This window comes from Scyliorhinus canicula, chromosome 9 (genome assembly GCF_902713615.1).
Source record: "Scyliorhinus canicula chromosome 9, sScyCan1.1, whole genome shotgun sequence".
In the NCBI taxonomy this organism is placed as follows: Eukaryota; Metazoa; Chordata; class Chondrichthyes; order Carcharhiniformes; family Scyliorhinidae; genus Scyliorhinus; species Scyliorhinus canicula.
Window position 1 is genome coordinate 184,382,302 of NC_052154.1, and position 19,624 is coordinate 184,401,925.

At 43.0% G+C, this 19,624-nt stretch overlaps 1 protein-coding gene across 5 annotated transcripts in view; it reads right to left on the reverse strand.

Annotated features, from left to right (window-relative positions):
- Positions 1–7,045: 7,045 nt before the first annotated feature.
- LOC119971948 (coiled-coil domain-containing protein 34-like) overlaps positions 7,046–19,624 on the reverse strand; it is a 45,622-nt gene continuing 33,043 nt past the window's right edge. For 2 of the 5 annotated variants that reach the window (XM_038808299.1, XM_038808298.1), the window contains exons 6-8: positions 17,139–17,297; positions 9,268–9,409; positions 7,046–7,456 (exon numbers count right to left, since the gene is read on the reverse strand). In XM_038808299.1, the coding sequence (XP_038664227.1) occupies positions 7,239–7,456; positions 9,268–9,409; positions 17,139–17,297 (519 nt within the window). In that variant the 3' untranslated portion in view covers positions 7,046–7,238. Of the gene's footprint in view, positions 7,457–7,485; positions 7,852–9,267; positions 9,410–17,138; positions 17,298–19,624 lie in introns of those variants that run through there. The other 3 variants (XM_038808300.1, XM_038808304.1, XM_038808303.1) reach the window with 3 other exon arrangements.

Consider the following 19,624-nt stretch of genomic DNA (forward strand, 5'->3'; position numbering starts at 1 on the left):
TCCTTCCATAGGTAGGGAGACCCGCTCACTGGTCTCCACTAAAGATCTGTCTAATTCTTGCAAAACTTGATTTCTCTTGTATTCCAATTCCTCTGTAAGACTAGCTATCGTATAATTTGCCTTCCTAGTTTACTGTTGTACCTGCATGTTAATCGGGATGCATGCCAAGGTCCCTCTTAATATCAACACCTTCTCACCATTTCAAAAATATCCTGCTTTTTTTATTGCTTCCTATTTCCACACTGTAAGAAGTCTTACAACACCAGATTAAAGTCCAACAGGTTTGTTTCAAACACGAGCTTTTGGAGCATATTTCCACACTATACTCCATCTACCGTCCTACCAACTCACATAAACTGTTTATATCTCGATGAATTCCTGGCACAATTTTTCTGCCTTTCCCAACGGGGCTCTGTACCTTCCTCAAAGTTGGACGCATTGAACTCCTGTTACTCATGTGTGCCATTGATATAGATAGTAAATTGCTCACACTGGTCCTTGTTGCACCTGTTATGGACAGGAGAGGTAGTAATTTAAACGGATTTATTCACTCACCACCCTCTGTAAACAGAAAGGCATTTGGATTTGCTTCCATCTTTATAAGCAGTGGCATATTTTCCAACTCTTCGCTTTTGTTGTGGCCCATTTTCTATTAATAACTCCACAGCAACTCAAAATAACCTCAAAGGGACTGTCCGTGTGGAGTTTGCACATTCTCCCCGTGTCTGCGTGGGTTTCACCCCCACAACCCAAAAATGTGCACAGTAGGTGGATTGGCCACGCTAAATTGCCCCTTAATTGGAAAAAATAATTGGGTAATCTAAATTTATAAAAGAAAAAAAAAAAAAAAAATAACCTCAAAGGGTTAGTTTATTTGCACACACTTAAAACATAGAAACAAAGAAAATAGGAGCTGAAGGAGGCCATTCAGCCCTTCGAGCCGGCTCCACCATTCATTATGATCATGGCTGATCATCCAACTCAATAGCCTAATCCCGCTTTCCCCCCCCCCATATCTTTCGATCCCCTTCACTCTAACTGCTTCTTGAAAAATACAATGTTTTTACTTACTGTGGGAGTGAATTCCACAGGCTGACCATTCTCTGGGTGAAGACATTTCTTCTCATCTCTTCCCAAATGGTCTACCCCGCATCCTCAGACTGTGACCCCTGGTTCTGGACACACCCACCATCGGCAACATCCTTCCTGTCTAGTCCTGTTAGAATGTTATCGGTTTCTGGAGTTTTCTCATTCTTCTGAACTCCAATGAATACATTTTTAACCGATTCAATCTCTCCTCATACGTCAGTCGCGCCATCCCAGGAATCAGCCTGGTAAACCTTTGCTCCCTCTAGAGCAAGAACATCCTTCCTCAGATAAGGAGACCAAAACTGCACACAATATCCCAGGTGTGGCTTCACCAAGCCCTGTATAATTGCAGCAAGATATCCCTGCTCCAGTACTCCTGTACTCAAATTCTCTTGATGTGGAGATGCCGGCGTTGGACTGGGGTGAGCACAGTAAGAAGTCTTACAACACCAGGTTAAAGTCCAACAGGTTTGTTTCAAACACTATTCTCTTGCCATCTTTACTGCATGCTGTACCTGCATGCTTACCTTCAATGACTGATGTAGGGGGGAACCCAGATCTCGTTGCACATTTCCCTCTCCTAATTTATGGCCATTCAGATAACAGGCTGCCTTCTCATTTTTGCCACCAAAGTGGATGACCTCGCATTTATCCAAATTATACTGCATCTGAGATTCATTTGCCCACTCACTCAACTACTCCAAATCACACTGAAGGATCTCTGCATCCTCCTCACAGCTCACCCTCCCACCCAACTTGGTGTCTGCTGCAAATTTGGAGATATTATATTTTGTTCCCTCATCTAAATCATTAATATATATTGTGAATAGCTGGGGTCCTAGCACCAATCCCTGTGGTACCCCACTAGTCACTGCCTTCCAATTTGAAAAAGACCTGTTAATTCCTACTCTTTGTTTCTTGTCTGCCAATCAGTTTTCTATCCTTCTCAATACACTACCTCTAATCCCATGTGCTTTAATTTTACACACTAATCTCTTACGCTGGCATTTGGCAAAAGCCTTCTGAAAGTCCAAATTAACCACATCCACTGGCTCCCCCACGTTAAATCTACTAGTTACATACTCTAAGAATTCCAGTAGATTTATTAAGCATGATTTCCCCTTCATAAATCCATGCTGACTCTGTCCGATCCTGCCACTGTTATCTAAGTGCTCTGTTACCTTTGTAGGAAGTCTTACAACACCAGGTTAAAGTCCAACAGGTTTGTTTCAAATCACTAGCTTTCAGAGCATTGCTCCCTCCTCAGGTGAATGGAGCAGTACTCCGAAAGCTAGTGATTTGAAACACGCCTGTTGGACTTTAACCTGTTGTTGTAAGACTTCTTACTGTGCCCACCCCAGTCCAACGCCGACATCTCTACATCATAAAACCTTTGATAATGGATTCTAGAATTTCCCCCACTACTGACGTCAGACTGTCTGGTCTATAATTCTGTTTTCTCTCTCCCTGCCTTTTTAAATAGTGGAGTTACATTAGCTACCCTCCAATCCACAGGAGCTGTTCCAGAGTCTATAGAATCCTGGAAGAGGACAACCAATTCATCCACTATTTCTATAGCCAATTCTTTACGTACTCTAGGATTAAGATTATCAGGCCCTGGGGATTTATCAGCCTTCAATCACATCAATTTCCCCAATACTATTTCTCTACTAATAGTGATCTCCTTCAGTTCCTCCCTCTCATAAAACCCTGCGTTCCCTGACATTTCTGGTATCTGATGTGTGTCCTCATTTGTGAAGACAGAACCAAAGTATGTGTTTAATTGTTCAGCCATTTCTTTGTTCCCTATTATACATTCCCCTGTTTCTGGGCTGTAAAGGACCTCCATTTGTCTTCACAAATCTTTTTATCGTCATGTACATATAGAAACTTTTACAGTCAGTTTTTCTGTTCCCTGCCAGCTTAGTCTCGTACTCTATTTTCCCCTTCCTAATCAACCCATTGGTCCTTCTTTGCTGAATTCTAAACTACTCAGACCTATTGTTTTTCTTGACCAATCTGTATGCTTCTTCCTTGGAACTAATACTATCTCTAATTTCTCTTGTAAGCCATGGATTGGCCACCTTTCCTGTTTTACTTTTGTACCGACGGAAATAAAGAATTGTTGCAGTTTCCCCATGTGCTCCTTGAATGTTTGCCACTGCCTATCTACTGTAATCCCTTTAAGTAATGTTTCCCAATCTATCACAGCCAACTTGTGCTTCATGCCATCATAGTTTCCTTTAATAAGATTCATAACTTCAGTCTCAGAATCAACTACTTCTCTTTCCACCTTGATGAAAAAGTCTATCATATTATGGTCGCTCATCCCCAAGGGGTCTCTCTCACACAACTAGATGGCCAATTCCGTTCTGATTACACAGTACCCAATCTAGTTGGTTCCTCAAAGTATTGGTCCAGAAAACCATCCCGTATGCACTCCAGGAATTCCTCCTCTATGGTATTGTGGCTAATTTGATTTGCCCAATCTTTATGCAGATTAAAATCACCCATAATTACAGATGTTCCTTTATCGCATGCGTCTCGAATTTCCTGCTTAATGCTATTCCCAAAATTACCACTGCAGTTTTGGGGTCTATATATGATTCCCTTGGTGTTTCTCAGCTCTACCCATACAGATTCCACATTGTTGGAGCTAATATCCTTCCTCACTATTGTGTTAATTTCTTCTTTAACCACCACTGCAACTCCACCGCCTTTTCCTTCTGTCAGTTGTTCCTAAATACTGAATACCCTAGACAATCAGTTCCTATCCCTGGTCACCCTGCAGCCATGTCTCCATAATCCTGATTGTATCATTCCCATTTACGTTTATTTGGGTGATTAGTTCATCTGCGTTATTGTGAATGCTCTGCGTGTTAAGGCACAAAATCTTTAAGCTTGTCTTTTTAACATTAATTGTCTCGTTCCCAGTATTTTTCACTGTGGCGCTGATTGAATCTGGCCCTTGGTTTCTCTGCCTATCATTTTTCTTATTCCCCTTTCTTCTTTTGTTTTTGTCCTTGTTTCCTCCTCCCCTGACTCCTTGCCTAGGTTCCCATCCCCTTGCCATTTTAGTGGGAGGAGGGTCACAATGTTGCCTTCTTGTGTAGTATAGTAAAAGAGTGATAGAGAAAGGAAAGATTTACAATGCAGAGACCACAGAAAAATAGTTTCATGTGGGTCCCAGAGTCCAACGAGGTATTCCTTCATGGCGGTTGACAAACTGAAACCCAGTGCATAGAATTTACAGTGCAGAAGGAGGCCATTCAGCCCATCGAGTCTGCACGGGCTCCTAGAAAGAGCACCCTACCCAATGTTAACACCTCCACCCTATCCCCATAACCCAGTAACCCCACCCAACACTAAAGGCAATTTTGGACACTAAGGGCAATTTATCATGGCCAATCTACCTAACCTGCACATCTCTGGACTGTGGGAGGAAACCGGAGCACCCGGAGGAAACCCACGCACACACGGGGAGGATGTGCAGATTCCACACAGACAGTGGCCCAAGCCGGAATTGAACCTGGGACCCTGGAGCTGTGAAGCGATTGTGCTATCCACAATGCTACCGTGCTGCCCAGTGCTGGTCAATCCACTTTTGCGGTGGTGTTGACTTCACACAATGAGATAGGCATGCAGGGATTAATAAGTCCTTTTGGCCTTAGTACAGACCTTCCAGTAACAATGCAGGTAGGGTTAGGTGTCCAAACTGGCCCAGAGCTTCTTGACTGCAATGCCGCTAGTTAGCTGGTAAAATGACAGATTGACTTTGTAGTACAGCAAGATATTACTGGTTCCACAAATCAGAGCTCCACATCACATGACTCTTATCTCTCCACGTTGTCTTTGACAAAGAATGTGTCTCCCTCGTCTGGGTCTCAAGGATTGTTAAATGTCTCAACCATCAAGAATTGACAGGAAGGTTGCGAGGCCCTTTGTCCTATCAAATGAGCAGACTCCAGTTGGCCAGACCAGGTTATGAAATTTTGTATCACTCTCTATATTTGGTCTGTGCAGCCAACAGGGAGATGGTTGGCGTCTCTTCAGAGGTAACAAGGTTAGAACTTCTCCGATACTGCCAGGTAGCTACTTTTTGTGGCCGTTTGATTCCATTTTGGAAATAGCAATGAGCATATCTTTTCTTTTCAAATATACTGGTGAGGTCTTGGTCCCCTCACACACCAGCCAAGTTACAATCTGCAAACCTGAAAATGGCCCATTTAATCCTCCTTCCCTTTTTCTGTTAACTGATGTTGGATTCAAGCTAACATATTACCCTGAATCCTAATTTAATTTTAACAACCTTTATTGGCACCTTATCAAATGCCTTCTGAAAATATCCAACCACTAGTCATCTTTATGCTATTTACACTCTCTAATATCAAGCGTGACTTCCCTTTCATAAAATCATTGAGTTTGCCTAATCATATTGCCATTTAAGTGCTCTGTTAACATCGCCCCTAAAAAAGATTCTAGCATGTTCCCAATGACCAATGTGAGGCCAACTGACCCAGTTTCCTTTTTCTCTCTCTTTTAAATAGCAGGGTTCAAATCCAGAGATTGTTCTAGAATCCAGGAAATTCTGGAAGTTCAAAACTAATGCAGGCATCCCTTTCAAAGCCCTTGGGTGTAGGCCATCAGATCCAGGGAAGTGTCAGCTGTTAAGTCACATCAATTTCTTCAGTACCTTTTCTTTATTCATATTAATTAAGTTCCTAACTTCCAGCAGATCCTTAGTTCTCTATTAATTCTGGTATTTTTTTGTGCCTCCTATTTGAAGACAAATCCAAAGTATTTGCTTAGTGCCTTTGTCATTTTATTTTTCTCCATTTATAATTTTTCCCGTTTCGACCTCTAAGGAACTCGTGTTTACTGTTGCTGATCTTTTCCTTTTTACATACATGTTCCAATGTTTTTATATTGTTTACTAGTTTACTCTTATTCTATTTTCTCCCTCTTTCAATGTATTGGCTATGCTTTGATTTCTAAAACCCTCACAATCTTCAGGCTTACTACTCATTTATGTCATCTTTTAATATAACACTACCCTGAACTTTAGTTAACTTTAGCCATGGTTGGATCATTTTCCCATGGCATTCTTAATTCCTTAAAGGGATGCACGTTCATTGGGAATGGTGATTTATGGGCAGCACAGTGGCTGGAACTGCTGCCTCATGGCACCACGGTCCCAGGTTCAATCCCAGCTCTGGGTCACTGTCGGTGTAGATGTGCAGGGTAGGTGGATTGGCCACGTTAAATTGCCCCTTAATTGGAAAAAATAAATTGGGTACTCTAAAAGGAATGGTGATTTATTTATTTGAATGTTCACCACTGATCATCTCCTGTCATATGTTTTAATATAATTTCCCATATATTTTAGCCAATTCACTCCTCAGACTTACAACTTTGTTTAAATTAATGACCACAGTTTCGGACTTCACTTCACTCTCAAACTCACTATGAAATTTTATCATATTAAGCTGGTTTAGCTCACTAGGCTAAATCGCTGGCTTTTAAAGCAGACCAAGCAGGCCAGCAGCACGGTTCGATTCCCGTACCAGCCTGCCCGGACAGGTGCTGGAATGTGGCGACTAGGGGCTTTTCACAGTAACTTCATTGAAGCCTACTCGTGACAATAAGCGATTTTCATTTCATATTATTATCAGTCTTGCCTGATGGATTATCTGCACTTGGGTTACTATTTAACTCTGTCTCGTTACACTATGCTAGATTTTGAATAGCCTGTTTCTTCCTTGGTTTACAACTTGTGGTTCCAATAAACTGCCCCAAATGCATTCTTCAAACTCATCGTCCAAACTACTCTGCCATTATTGTAAAGTCACAGTTTCCACTGACATGAACTGACGATATGTGACTGCTCCATAGCACAACTGATTTAGTTCATCTCAACAGCTGGCTGATTGAAAGGAACACTCAAAGCTACATTTCATATTCGGTGGCATTGTTTAATGAAAATGGGAGAAAAAGACGCTCTGATGGTAGGGGAGCATGAAACCATTTTTTAATCAAATATAAACGTAGGGTGAAAAAGTGTGATCCTGACATGACTTCCAGAAGAAAAGGTACAAGAATGAAAATTTAAATAATGGAATGCAATAACGCAGTCAGTAAAAAAAGAAAAGTCATCTTGCTTTCCTCCGTGCTGTTCCAACAATAAGATTGTCCTTTGGTCTGAAAGCCACATTTGAATGTGTTCCATACAAATAAGTGGATTTTGGCTTCTCTTTTATCTTGCATGCTCCTTTTTTAGTGGCATCTTCTGAGCGTGGAATAGGGATGGGCTTCCATGGAATTGGATTGTAGTAACTTGGAGTGGGATATGAACTTCCATCGTAGTACCCTGCAGTAATATAACAGACAAATATTGTTTCGAAAGGTATGACTCAAAATAGTCGATTCTGGGCTACTCAGCTCAAATACAAATACACATGAAGCAGTGGGTTGATTAACGTTCAGGACAGAAGCAGCTGCAATGCAGTACTATAATCAAATAAAGGGCAAGAAATAATAAGTATAGAATTTTAATTTCTTTCTTCAAAAGTACCACATCAATAGTTAACAGTTCACAGAAAATTGCTGGATAAAAAGTTCTGTTTCCTTTCAGAAGTGAAAAGAGTTGGAGTTGATGCTTTGTTGTGCTCCCATGGAGCGTTAGTCTTGTACCCTTCATAGTCCTCCATAAGTTTTCAATTTCAGTAAGTTGTCAAGGAGAGATGTAGAGTGGAGGTTGAGGTGCTTCAAAACAGGAAAGGAAAAAGCCATTTAAAATAGAAAGGGCCTATTCTACATAAACACGAGTATTTCTTTCACATAGGCTTGAAATCAAAAGAAAAATCTCCCACCATATATGGTAAAAACTAGAATGCCCTCTGGTCTTCACACTGGAGGGAAATGTAAAATACAAAATGAAGTCAACCGGCAAGGGAAACCTAAACCTTCTGCATATCTTCACAAATGTTGATGGAAGCTGGAATGCATTTGTCAAACTGGAGTGCGATAAACAAGAGATGGTTCTGGTTGTTATCAACCAAACAAGGAATGACAGCACTCGGCAACACCAAAGCACGGCTATAGGGCAGGCTTACCTCCACAAAGCACAACAGCAAACAGTGTGTGCAATCAAAACCAGCTGTGAAACAAAGGCTACTGATAAGACATCATCGGGAGGATAACATGCAGATAGAACAAACTCTAAAATCTCTGCAATGTTTTTATGGAAGCTATTTGCACACATCTTGGTGCCCTCCAGGCAGCTGTCTGAAATTTGATATGCTGGAGAAACACAAAATTAAAGGAAGGTCAAAAGAATGGAAGGTGATTTTTTATTTTTATCCTGCGAGAGTAGCGATGGAGCTTTGCAGCGGACTCCCCAGAAAGTATTCTTTTCTTCACTCGATTAAAGTGGTGGTTAGTGCTGAGATCACATCAATCGCAATATGGAGCACTTTTAGAAATAAATATCAAGAAACAATGTCTGACCACGCTTTGATCAACAGTTTCAACTCGCCCAACTAATCTCAAGCTCTATTTTTATTGAATATGTTCATAAAATCCCATTGCCAGCAAAACTGAAAAATAATAAACATGTTCTTAAAGAATAAACAATATAAAATACATGGAATTCCTTTCCAGACACAAATCAAATAACTTCCAATTTTACCTCTGGCTGAATTCGGACAAGCAGGATCCAACTGGCTGTTTTAGCCAGTCATGAGACTCCCATAAGAATAATCACACAAGAAAGTAATAAGTGACTATAATTCCACATATTATGCAGATAACACACATGGAAGTGTGTTGCAAGGCAGTAACATATCTCAAGGTTGAAACCTTCAAGCTTCATTAAGTTCACTCGCATGTCCAGCAAGTCATCTCAATCTTTCAACATGAAACAATCTTGTAGCATATTCCAGACTCTGAACTGTCCTATTTAATTTGCAACATTGTCAAAAGAGTGAAAATTTTAAGATAGCAACAGCTTTTTGGAATAATAAACGGAATAAAACAGTTTACATTTTGTATCTTGCTGCAGTGCCAAAATGTTTAATGCATAGTTTAACTTGAATTTTCTAAACGCAATCCATGGTTTCAATGAGGAAATGTTTAGGCAGTAACATTTAATTTAATGAGATATAGAAAAGCGACACAAACCTGTGAGTTTACCATTAACGTAGCCAAAGCTGCTTGGAACAGTCCGAGGCCTGGTTTTGACCTTTTCTAACCACTCTTGGTAAATCTTGTCTGCCTTTTCCTTCCTCTCATGTGTTTCAGCTGTTCTCTTTTCTTCTTCATTCTGAAGATAAAGGATAAAGTCAATATTATTTGCAGCATCACATACATATTCAAATCAGATCCAACAAGACATGCAAATACTCTCCTACCTGAAGTGTCCTGATAATAATACAAGTGGAGGCTAATAACTATTTCATTCAAGATACGGAGTTAGAACAGTGCAGTTTGATAGCTTAGTACATATGATGACCAGAAACTTGATACCATTATTCAAGAAGGGAAGAAGGGATAAACCAGGAAACTACAGGCCAGTAGGTCTAACCTCAGTGGTGGGGAAACTATTGGAAGCAATTCTGAGAGACCGAATTAATCTGCATTTGGAGAGGCAGGGTTTAATCAAGAACAGCCAGCTTGGTTTTGTTAAGGGACGGTCATGTCTGACCAACTAGATTGAATTTTTAAGAATAATCTTTATCATTGTCACAAGTAGGCTTAGATTAACACTGCAATGAAGTTACTGTGAAAAGCCCCTCGTCATCACATTCCGGCGCCTGTTCAGGTACGCAGAGGGAGAATTTAGACTGTCTAATTCACCTAACAGCATGTCTTTCAGGACTTGTGGGAGGAAACCGGAGCATTTGGAGGAAATCCACGCAGACACGGGGAGAACATGCAGACGTCACACAGACAGTGACCCAAGGCGGAAATTGAACCCGGTTCTCTGGTGCTGTGAAGCAACAGTGCTAACTACTGTGCTACGGTGCGGTGCCAAGAAGTGGCCAGGTGTGCAGATGAGGGAAATACATTTGACATAGTCTACTTGGACTTCAGTAAGGCTTTGAATAAGATCCCACATGGGAGACTGATGGCGACAATAAGAGTCCATGGGATCCAAGAAAATTTGGCAAATCAGATGCAGAATTGGCCGAGTGGCAGGAAGCGGGGGTGATGGTCGAGGGGTGTTTTTCTGACTGGAAGACTGTCCAGTGGGGTCCTGAAGGGATCACTGTCGGGCCCTTGCTGTTTGTGCTTTATATAAACCGTTTAGACATGAATGTAAGAGCGTTGATCAGCAAGTTCACGAATGATATGAAAATTGCTGGGGTGGTAAATAGCGAGGAGGATATATACAGGCTGGTCAGATGGAATTAAATCCGGATAAGCGTGAGGTGATGCACTTGGACAGGACACACAAGGCAAGGAAATACATGATAATCGCCAGGAACCTGGGAAGCACCGAGGATCAGAGGGACCTTAGTGTGCATGTACACCAGTCCCTTAAGGGAGCAGAGGAGGTGGATACAGTGGGTAAGAAGGCATATGGCTTACTTGCCTTTATTAGCTGGAGCATAGAGTTTAAGAGAAGGGAGGTTATGCTGGAACTGTATAAAACTTTGGTTAGGCCACAGCTAGAGTATTGTGTGCAGTTCCGGAATCCACATTATAGAAGGAATGTGATAGCACTGGAAAGGGTGTAGAGGAGGTTTATCAGAATTTTGCCTGGGCTGGAGAGTTTTAGCTATAAGGAGACATTGGATCGACTGAGGTTGTTTTCCTTAGAGCAGAGGAGACTGAGGGGGGACATGATTGAAATGTATAATCGCTTCTCGGCCCTTTGGCTAAGATGAGCATGAGGTCAGGTGTAATGCCTGGATCTTGTATGTCTCTCTTGTGGGGACCGTAAATTGGATTCAATTTGAATTGATTTTTGGAGTAGGCAAGGAGCTAGCTTAGAGGTTTGCCCCTGTCCACACGCTGAGCTCTGGCTTTGTAACTCTGATAAAGTAATAAAAACAAAATAAAAAAAGATTGAAATGTTTAAAATTATGAGGGGCATAGATAGAGTAGACAGGAAGAAACCGTTCCTCTTGGTTGAGGGGTCAATGACCAGGGGCATAGATTTACTGTAAGGTGCAGGAGATTTGAAGAGATGCCAGGGAAAAAATTTCACCCAGAGGATGGTGGGAGTCTGGAACTTTCTGCCTGAAAGGGTGGTGGAGGCAGAGACCCTCATAGCATTTAAATGTGCACTTGCAATGCCGTAGCATACAAGGCTATGGGCGAAGAGCTGGAAAATGGGGTTAGTTAGGTGGTTGTTTTTGACCGACCCATAGACGAGATGGCTGAAGAGCCTTTCGTTTGCGCTGTAGACCTCAATGATTCTCTGCAATTGCCTTTTTTTGCTGGTTTTGAATTGTTGATTGCACATAGGAAGAGTAGTAACCATAATTAATCGTGCTGGAAAAACCGAGGACATCACATCTAACACTAGATGTGACTCCGGGATTGGACAGCACTTGCTGAGCAATTGTGAGTGCAGCAAGAGCATATGGGCAGTGTAAGTTTCTGGAAGTGTTACGATCCGCAGCAACGATCCCACAAGTAACAGTTTGCCAACCTGAAAATTATCCATATATACTGACTCCTCTTTCCTCTTAGTCAATCCTCGACACAACACAAATATATTACCCCAACATGAGCTCTTATCTTGGGCAGCAACCTTTTATATGGTACTTCACCAAATTATTTTTGAAAATCCAAATGCTCTACATCTACTGGCTGCCCTTTATTCACCTTGTTCATTATATTTAGGGCAGAACGGTAGCACAGTGGTTAGCACAGTTGCTTCACAGCTCCAGGGTCCCAGTTTCAATTCCCGGCTGGGTCACTGTCTGTGCAGCGTCTGCACGTTCTCCCTGTGTCTGCGTGGCTTTCCTCCGGGTGCTCCGGTTTCCTCCCACATTCCAAAGATGTGCAGGTTAGGTGGATTGGCCACGCTAGATTGCCCTTAAATGTCCAAAAAGGTTGGGTGGGGTTACTGCGATATTGTGAGTGTGTGGGCTTAGGTAGGGTGCTCTTTCCAAAAGAGCCAGTGCAGACTCGATGGGCTGAATGGCCTCCTTCTGCGCTGTAAATTCTATGTCAATGTCGATTCCAGTAGGTTTTACAACTGGACAGGAAGATCCCAGAAAGGAGCCTGGCTCAAAATACAGTAACTTTTATTTATTTTCAGAAAACGTGAAGGAACAGAGTCACAGGATCACTAATTAGCTTTTTTTATATAAATGTTTTTTATTGGGTTTTTGGACAAAGTATATTTACTGTCATGTACACAGAATATATAGAAGAGAAGGGCACACACAAATATACAAAAAAAAGTTATAATAAATAAAATAATAAAGTAACTGGTAAGGTATTATGCACCAGCTCAACAGCAGCAACTCTGTACAATTGGCAATATTATTTACAACACCTAGGTAAGCATCTGTTTGTGAGGGTTGGGGGGTGAGAGGTGGGGGGGAGGAGAGAGAGAGAGAGAGATCGAGAGAGAGATCGATCGATCGAATGGGCCTGGTGTTGGTGTTGTCACTTTCCCCTGATTCTTGGCTACCTGGCTATTCTTCTGCTTGTTCGTTGGCCACAAACAAGTCCTGGAACAATTGGGTGAATGGCTCCCACCTGTGGAAGCCATCGTCTGACCCTCGAATGGCGCATTTGATTTTCTCCATTTGGAGGGATTCTGGGAGGTTGGACAGCCTGTCTGCAGCTTTGGGTAGTGCTGCTGACCGCCAGCCGAACAGGATTCTATGGAGGGTGATCAGGGAGGCAAAGGCAAGGGCGTCCGTTGACCCTATGCAGTGCTTTGCTCCAGAGTCTCCACCCTATTTCAATCCTCAGGTCCTCCTCCCATTTCTTTCTTGTTGCGTCCAGTACGGTGTCGGCCCTTGCTGCCAGTCGGTCATACATGTCGCTACAGTTTCCTTTATCTAGTATGTCAGCATCCTGTAACTCTTCCAGTAATGTCTGTCGTGGCACTTGTGGGTACATCCTTGTCTCCTTTCGTAGGAAGTTTTTGAGTTGCAGATACCGTAGCTTGTTCCCCCTGGCTGGCTGGAATTTCTCTGTCAGTTCGTCCAGTGTTGCGATCCTGCTGTCCGTGTATAGGTCCCTGACTGTCAGTGTCCCTCCATCCGTCCCCACTTTTTGAAGGTGTCGTCAGTCAGCGCTGGTGTGGACCTATGGTTGTTGCAGATAGGAGCTTTTTTGGTCAGGCCAAATTGCTGGCGTAGTTGGTTATAGGACTGGAGATGGGCTATCACCAGCGGGCTGCTGGAGTGTTTTTTGGGTGGGGAAGGGAGTGCCGCCGTGGCTAGGGTCCGGAGGGAGGTTCCCATGCAGGAGGCCTCTTCCACGCGTACTCACTCGGCTTCTGGCTGCTTGATCCATACCCTTAGTGGCTCGGCCGTCGCCGCCACATGGTAGAATTGTAGGTTTGGGAGGGCTAGCCCCCCCCCAGATTTTGTAGGACCGTCTTTGGGATCCTAGCATTCTTCCCCCCCCCCCCCCCCCCCCCCCCCCCCCCGCCATACGAACGCCATGATTTGGGGCAGCACGGTAGCATTATGGATAGTACAATTGCTTCACAGCTCCAGGTCCCAGGTTCGATTCCGGCTTGGATCACTGTCTGTGCGGAGTCTGCACGTTCTCCCTGTGTGTGCGTGGGTTTCCTCCGGGTGCTCCGGTTTCCTCCCACAGTCCAAAGATGTGCAGGTTAGGTGGATTGGTCATGATAAATTGCCCTTAGTGTCCAAAATTGCCCTTAGTGTTCAAAATTGCCCTTAGTGTTGGGTGGGGTTACTGGGTTATGGGGATAGGGTGGAGGTGTTGACCTTGGGTACGGTGCTCTTTCCAAGAGCCTGTGCAGACTCGATGGGCCGAATGGCCTCCTTCTGCACTGTAAATTCTATGATAATTCTAATTCTATGATTAGTTTGTCTAGTGCTTTGAAAAAGGCCTTGGGGGTGTAGATCGGAATGGCTCTAAGTAGGAAGAGGTACCTTGGCAGTATGTTCATTTTGATCATCTGGACTCTCCCCTCGAGGGACAGTGGGAGTGTGTTCCATCTTTGCAGGTCCTTTTTTACTTCCTCTGTCAGACTGGTGAGGTTCCATTTGTGGATCCCTGTCCAGACATGGGCTATTTGGATCCCCAGGTAGCGGAATTTGTTGCGGGCTTGTTTAAATGGCAGTCCCTTTAGTGCTGCCCCCCCCCCCACACAAACTTGTGGGTGTACCGGGAAGATCTCGCTTTCGCTCATGTTGAGGTTGTAGCCCAAGAAGGCGCCAAACACTTTCAGGAGCGCGATAATTCCGTCCATGCTGCTTTGTGGGTCCGAAATGTAGAGGAGCAGGTCATCTGCATAGAGTGAGACTCTGTGCTCTCTGCCTCCCCTTCGGATCCCCCTCCTGCTTTTTGCTGCTCTGAGCTAATTGCTAATGGCTCGATTGCTAGCGAACAGCAGCGGGGACAGTGGGCATCCTTGTCTGGTGCCCCTGTGCAGCTGGAAGTATTGGGAGTTGGTGTTGTTGGTCCGTACGCTCGCCATGGGAGCGTTGTATAGGAGTTTTACCCAGGAGGTGAACCCTGTTCTAAGCCCGAATCGCTCCAGTACCTCTATGAGGTATTTCCATTCGACCCTGTCGAAGGCCTTTTCTGCGTCTAGGGAGACGATCACCTCTGGTATTCACTCCCCGGAGGGGGTCATTATCACATTCAGTAGGCACCTGATGTTCGAGGTAAGCTGTCTACCCGTCTGGTCCTCTGTGACCAGCTCTGGCACACAGTCTTCTAGCCTTTTGGCTAGGATTCTGGTCAGTATTTTGGCATCTGCGTTCAGCAGTGAGATTGGTCTGTATGACCCACATTCCGTTGGGTCTTTATCTTTCTTAGGTATCAGCAAGATTGAGGCCTGTGCTAGCGTGGGTGGCAGTGTTCCCCTAACTAGCGAGTCTGTGAACATCTCCCGCAAGTGCGGGGCCAGTGCTGATGTGCTAATTAGTTTTAACAAGAATTGTTTTTTTTTTAAACAAGAGAAGTTGAATTATGCTATAATACTCGTTTACTCCCTCCTTAGCTTAATAAATACACACAGATTTTAAAGTTAACAAAGATTACAAAGCACATCTTAACCTCAATGGTCTCAATAACACAAAGTCCCTTTAAACACACAAGTCAACACGAGTCAAAAACACCCACTCTGCTCTGAGCCCAAGTTAGTGTCTGTGGATTTCTCCTCAGAATCCCCCCAGGCTATTACCACGTGAGTTTCCAAACTCCACTCCCAGAAACAGGTTTTAAAATCATCTTTCACAATACAGCTTTCCATTAGAGGTTTGCATTCTGAAATGGAGTTCAGGCTTTCCAAATGACTCTCAAAGCTTCTGCTCCACTTTTAACAGCAAGTATCCAGGTTTTACACCACCTCCTTTAGGATTTCTCCGTCTTGACTGCTGTTCAGATTGTTCACGATTGCTTTAACTCTCCACTCCAGACTCTAGCATCAAACTTTTGATTTATCTCTGAAGTCTGCTTTCCCACTTTGAATCTGGTTACTGCAATTGTCTCTTTAACTCAGAACACTTCATTTACTCGTCCTTGAATTCTTCTGAACAATACCTTGGTCTCTGCTATCAAGTTCTCAATACATTCGTTCTAACCCAATTTAGGTCTACAAAATTATGAGGGTCATAGACAGAGTGGATAGTCAGAGGCCTTTTTCCCAGGGTAGAGGGGTCAATTAATAAGGGACATAGGTTTACGGTGCGAGGGGCAAGGTTTAGAGGCAGGTTGGTTTTTTTTTTTACACAGAGAGTAGTGAGTGCCTGGAACTCGCTGCTGGAGGAGGTGGTGGAAGCAGGGACAATAGTGACATTTAAGGGGCATCTTGACAAATACATGAATAGGATGGGAATAGAGGGATACGGACCCAGGAAGTTTCGAATATTTTGTTTAGACGGGCAGCATGGTCGGCACAGGGTTGGAGGGCCGAAGGGCCTGTTCCTGTGCTGTACTTTTCTTTGTTCTTTGTTCAATTCCCTGGTTATCTGGACAGTAACTAGTTCTTTGAAAAGCCTACCTCTTTGCAGCTCCCGTCCTGTCCAATCTTTCTCCTGGATGAGTTGAGAGATGTTCACTTCCTGGTGTCTTTCTTTAACTGCAATTGTCCCAACTATAACTAAAACTTAAACACTTTTCTAACTTACAAAGCCCCCAGTTGCTAAGCAACCACTGCTTGTTTATTTACTCTTTACATTGTAACCTCCTCCAAGCACAACAGAATCACAGTTGGAACTTAACCAACCCCCACACATACAAACACCTTTGTCCAGCAGGAATCTAACTATAGGTTTTACCTTTCCTTCCACGGAAATATTAAATTAAAGCCACTTGAAACTGTACGTTATTTCTAATGTTTACTCATACAAATATAAACCCCTTAAAACTACCTTTGTTTTCATAACAGAAGCTATATTTTACCTGCAGGAACTTGTCCTCTGCAGGCAACAGAATACGCAGTTTTTGCACATTTTTTGAATTAAACAAAAGTGTGGGGGACAATAGCTCCCTGTGCATTCACCATGACAATGCCTCGACCAATCAGAGCTGAATTGAGAGCTAATCATCACTCTTTCCTTGTGCAGTATAAATTTGTTCCCCGTGAAATTTGGTACTTTTGCGAATCTGTCCTGATGAGTGCTAGACAAAAAGCTTTGACAACATGTCTCTATTTTCAGCAGTATGTAGGTTCTGTACAACCAAGCGACTATTTACAAAATCCCATTATTAGGATCCAGCAAAAGTTGCATTCAAATTTGAATTACGGTATTTAAAGATATGAAATGTCATGGCCATAATCTGATATAATTTCACAAATTAACACTGTTTAACCACATTATTGGCAACACCATCAGAATTAAACTACTAAAAAATAATCTTAAAGCTAATCCTACCTTTTCAATCTTTTTTGTCTCCATTTTTTGCAGCTTCTTTTTCTTAAGCCAGTCCTGAAATTTTTCACTTGCTCTTTCGGCTGCAAGTCCTCTTGCTCGTTCCTTGGCTTTTTCTTCTTCCTGCAACTTGTGAAGTTTGATTTCTTTCTCCATTTTGTCCTGTATCCAATAAATTGTCCATGCAATCAGCAGATGAACAAGTTGACATAAACTTTCTATACCTGCATCAGACAGTGGTTAGCACTGCTGCCTCAGGATGCCGATAACCTGTGTTCGATCTCAGCTACGGGTCACTGTCCGTGTGAGTTTGCACATTTTCCATAACTGCATGGGTCTCACCCCCCACAACCCAAAGAATGTATCCGCGATAGTTTCCTAGAACAGTATGTAATGGAACCTACGAGGGAACAAGCGGTCCTAGATCTTGTCCTGTGTAATGAGACAGGATTGATTCATGATCTCATAGTTAGGGATCCTCTCGGAAGGAGCGATCACAATATGGTGGAATTTAAAATACAGATGGAGGGTGAGAAGGTAAAATCAAATACTAGTTTTTTGTGTTTAAACAAAGGAGATTACAATGGGATGAGAGAAGAACTAGCTACGGTAGACTGGGAGCAAAGATTTTATGGAGGAACAGTTGAAGAAAGTGGAGAACCTTCCAAGCAATTTTTCACATTGCTCAGCAAAGGTTTATACCCACAAAAAGGAAGGACGGTAAAAAGAGGGAAAATCGACCGTGGATATCTAAGGAAATAAGGGAGAGTATCAAATTGAAGGAAAGAGCATACAAAGTGGCAAAGATTGGTGGGAGACTAGAGGACTGGGAAATATTTAAGGGGCAACAGAAAGCTACTAAAAAAGCAATAAAGAAGAGTAAGATAGAGTATGAGAGTAAACTTGCTCAGAATATAAAAACAGACAGCAAAGGTTTTTACAAATATATAAAGCAAGAAAGATTGGCTAAGGTAAATATTGGTCCTTTAGAGGATGAGAAGGGAGTTTTAATAATGGGAGATGAGGAAATGGCTGAGGAACTGAACAGGTTTTTTGGGTCGGTCTTCACAGTGGAAGACACAAATAACATGCCAGTGACTGATAGAAATGAGGTTATGACAGGTGATGACCGTGAGAGGATTGTTATCACTAAGGATGGACAAGCTAATGGGGCTAAAGGTAGACAAGTCTCCTGGCCCTGATGGAATGCATCCCAGAGTGCTAAAAGAGATGGCTAGGGAAATTGCAGATGCACTCGTGATGATTTACCAAAATTCACTAGACTCTGGGGTGGTCCCGGTGGATTGGAAATTAGCAAATGTGACACCACTGTTTAAAAAAGGAGGTAGGCAGAGAGCAGGAAATTATAGGCCAGTGAGCTTAACGTCGGTAGTAGGGAAGATGCTGGAATCTATCATCAAGGAAGAAATAGCGAGGCATCTGGATAGAAATTGTCCCATTGGGCAGACGCAGCATGGGTTCATAAAGGGCAGGTCGTGCCTAACTAATTTAGTGGAATTTTTTGAGAACATTACCAGTGCAGTGGATAACGGGGAGCCAATGGATGTGGTACATCTGGATTTCCAGAAAGCTTTTGACAAGGTGCCACACAAAAGGCTGCTGCATAAGATAAAGATGCATGGCATAAAGGGTAAAGTAGTAGCATGGGTAGAGGATTGGTTAATTAATAGAAAGCAAAGAGTGGGGATTAATGGGTGCTTCTCTGGTTGGCGATCAGTAGCTAGTGGTGTCCCTCAGGGATCCGTGTTGGGCCCACAATAGTTCACAATCTACATAGATGATTTGGAGTTGGGGACCAAGGGCAATGTGTCCAAGTTTGCAGATGACACTAAGATGAGTGGTAAAGCGAAAAGTGCAGAGGATACTAGAAGTCTGCAGAGGGATTTGGATAGGTTAAGTGAATGGGCTAGGGTCTGGCAAATGGAATACAATGTTGACAAATGTGAGGTTATCCATTTTGGTAGGAATAACAGCAAACAGGATTATTATTTAAAAGATAAAATATTAAAGCATGCTGCTGTGCAGAGAGACCTGGGTGTGCTAGTGCATGAGTCACAGAAAGTTGGTTTACAGGTGCAACAGGTGATTAAGGAGGCAAATGGAATTCTGTCCTTCATTGCTTGAGGGATGGAGTTTAAGACTAGGGAGGTTATGCTGCAATTGTATAAGGTGTTAGTGAGGCCACACCTGGAGTATTGTGTTCAGTTTTGGTCTCCTTACTTGAGAAAGGACGTACTGGCACTGGAGGGTGTGCAGAGGAGATTCACGAGGTTAATCCCAGAGCTGAAGGGGTTGGATTACGAGGAGAGGTTGAGTAGACGGGGACTGTACTCGTTGGAATTTAGAAGGATGAGGGGGGATCTTATAGAAACATTTAAAATTATGAAGGGAATAGATAGGATAGATGCGGGGAGGTTGTTTCCACTGGCGGGTGAAAGCAGAACTAGGGGGCATAACCTCAAAATAAG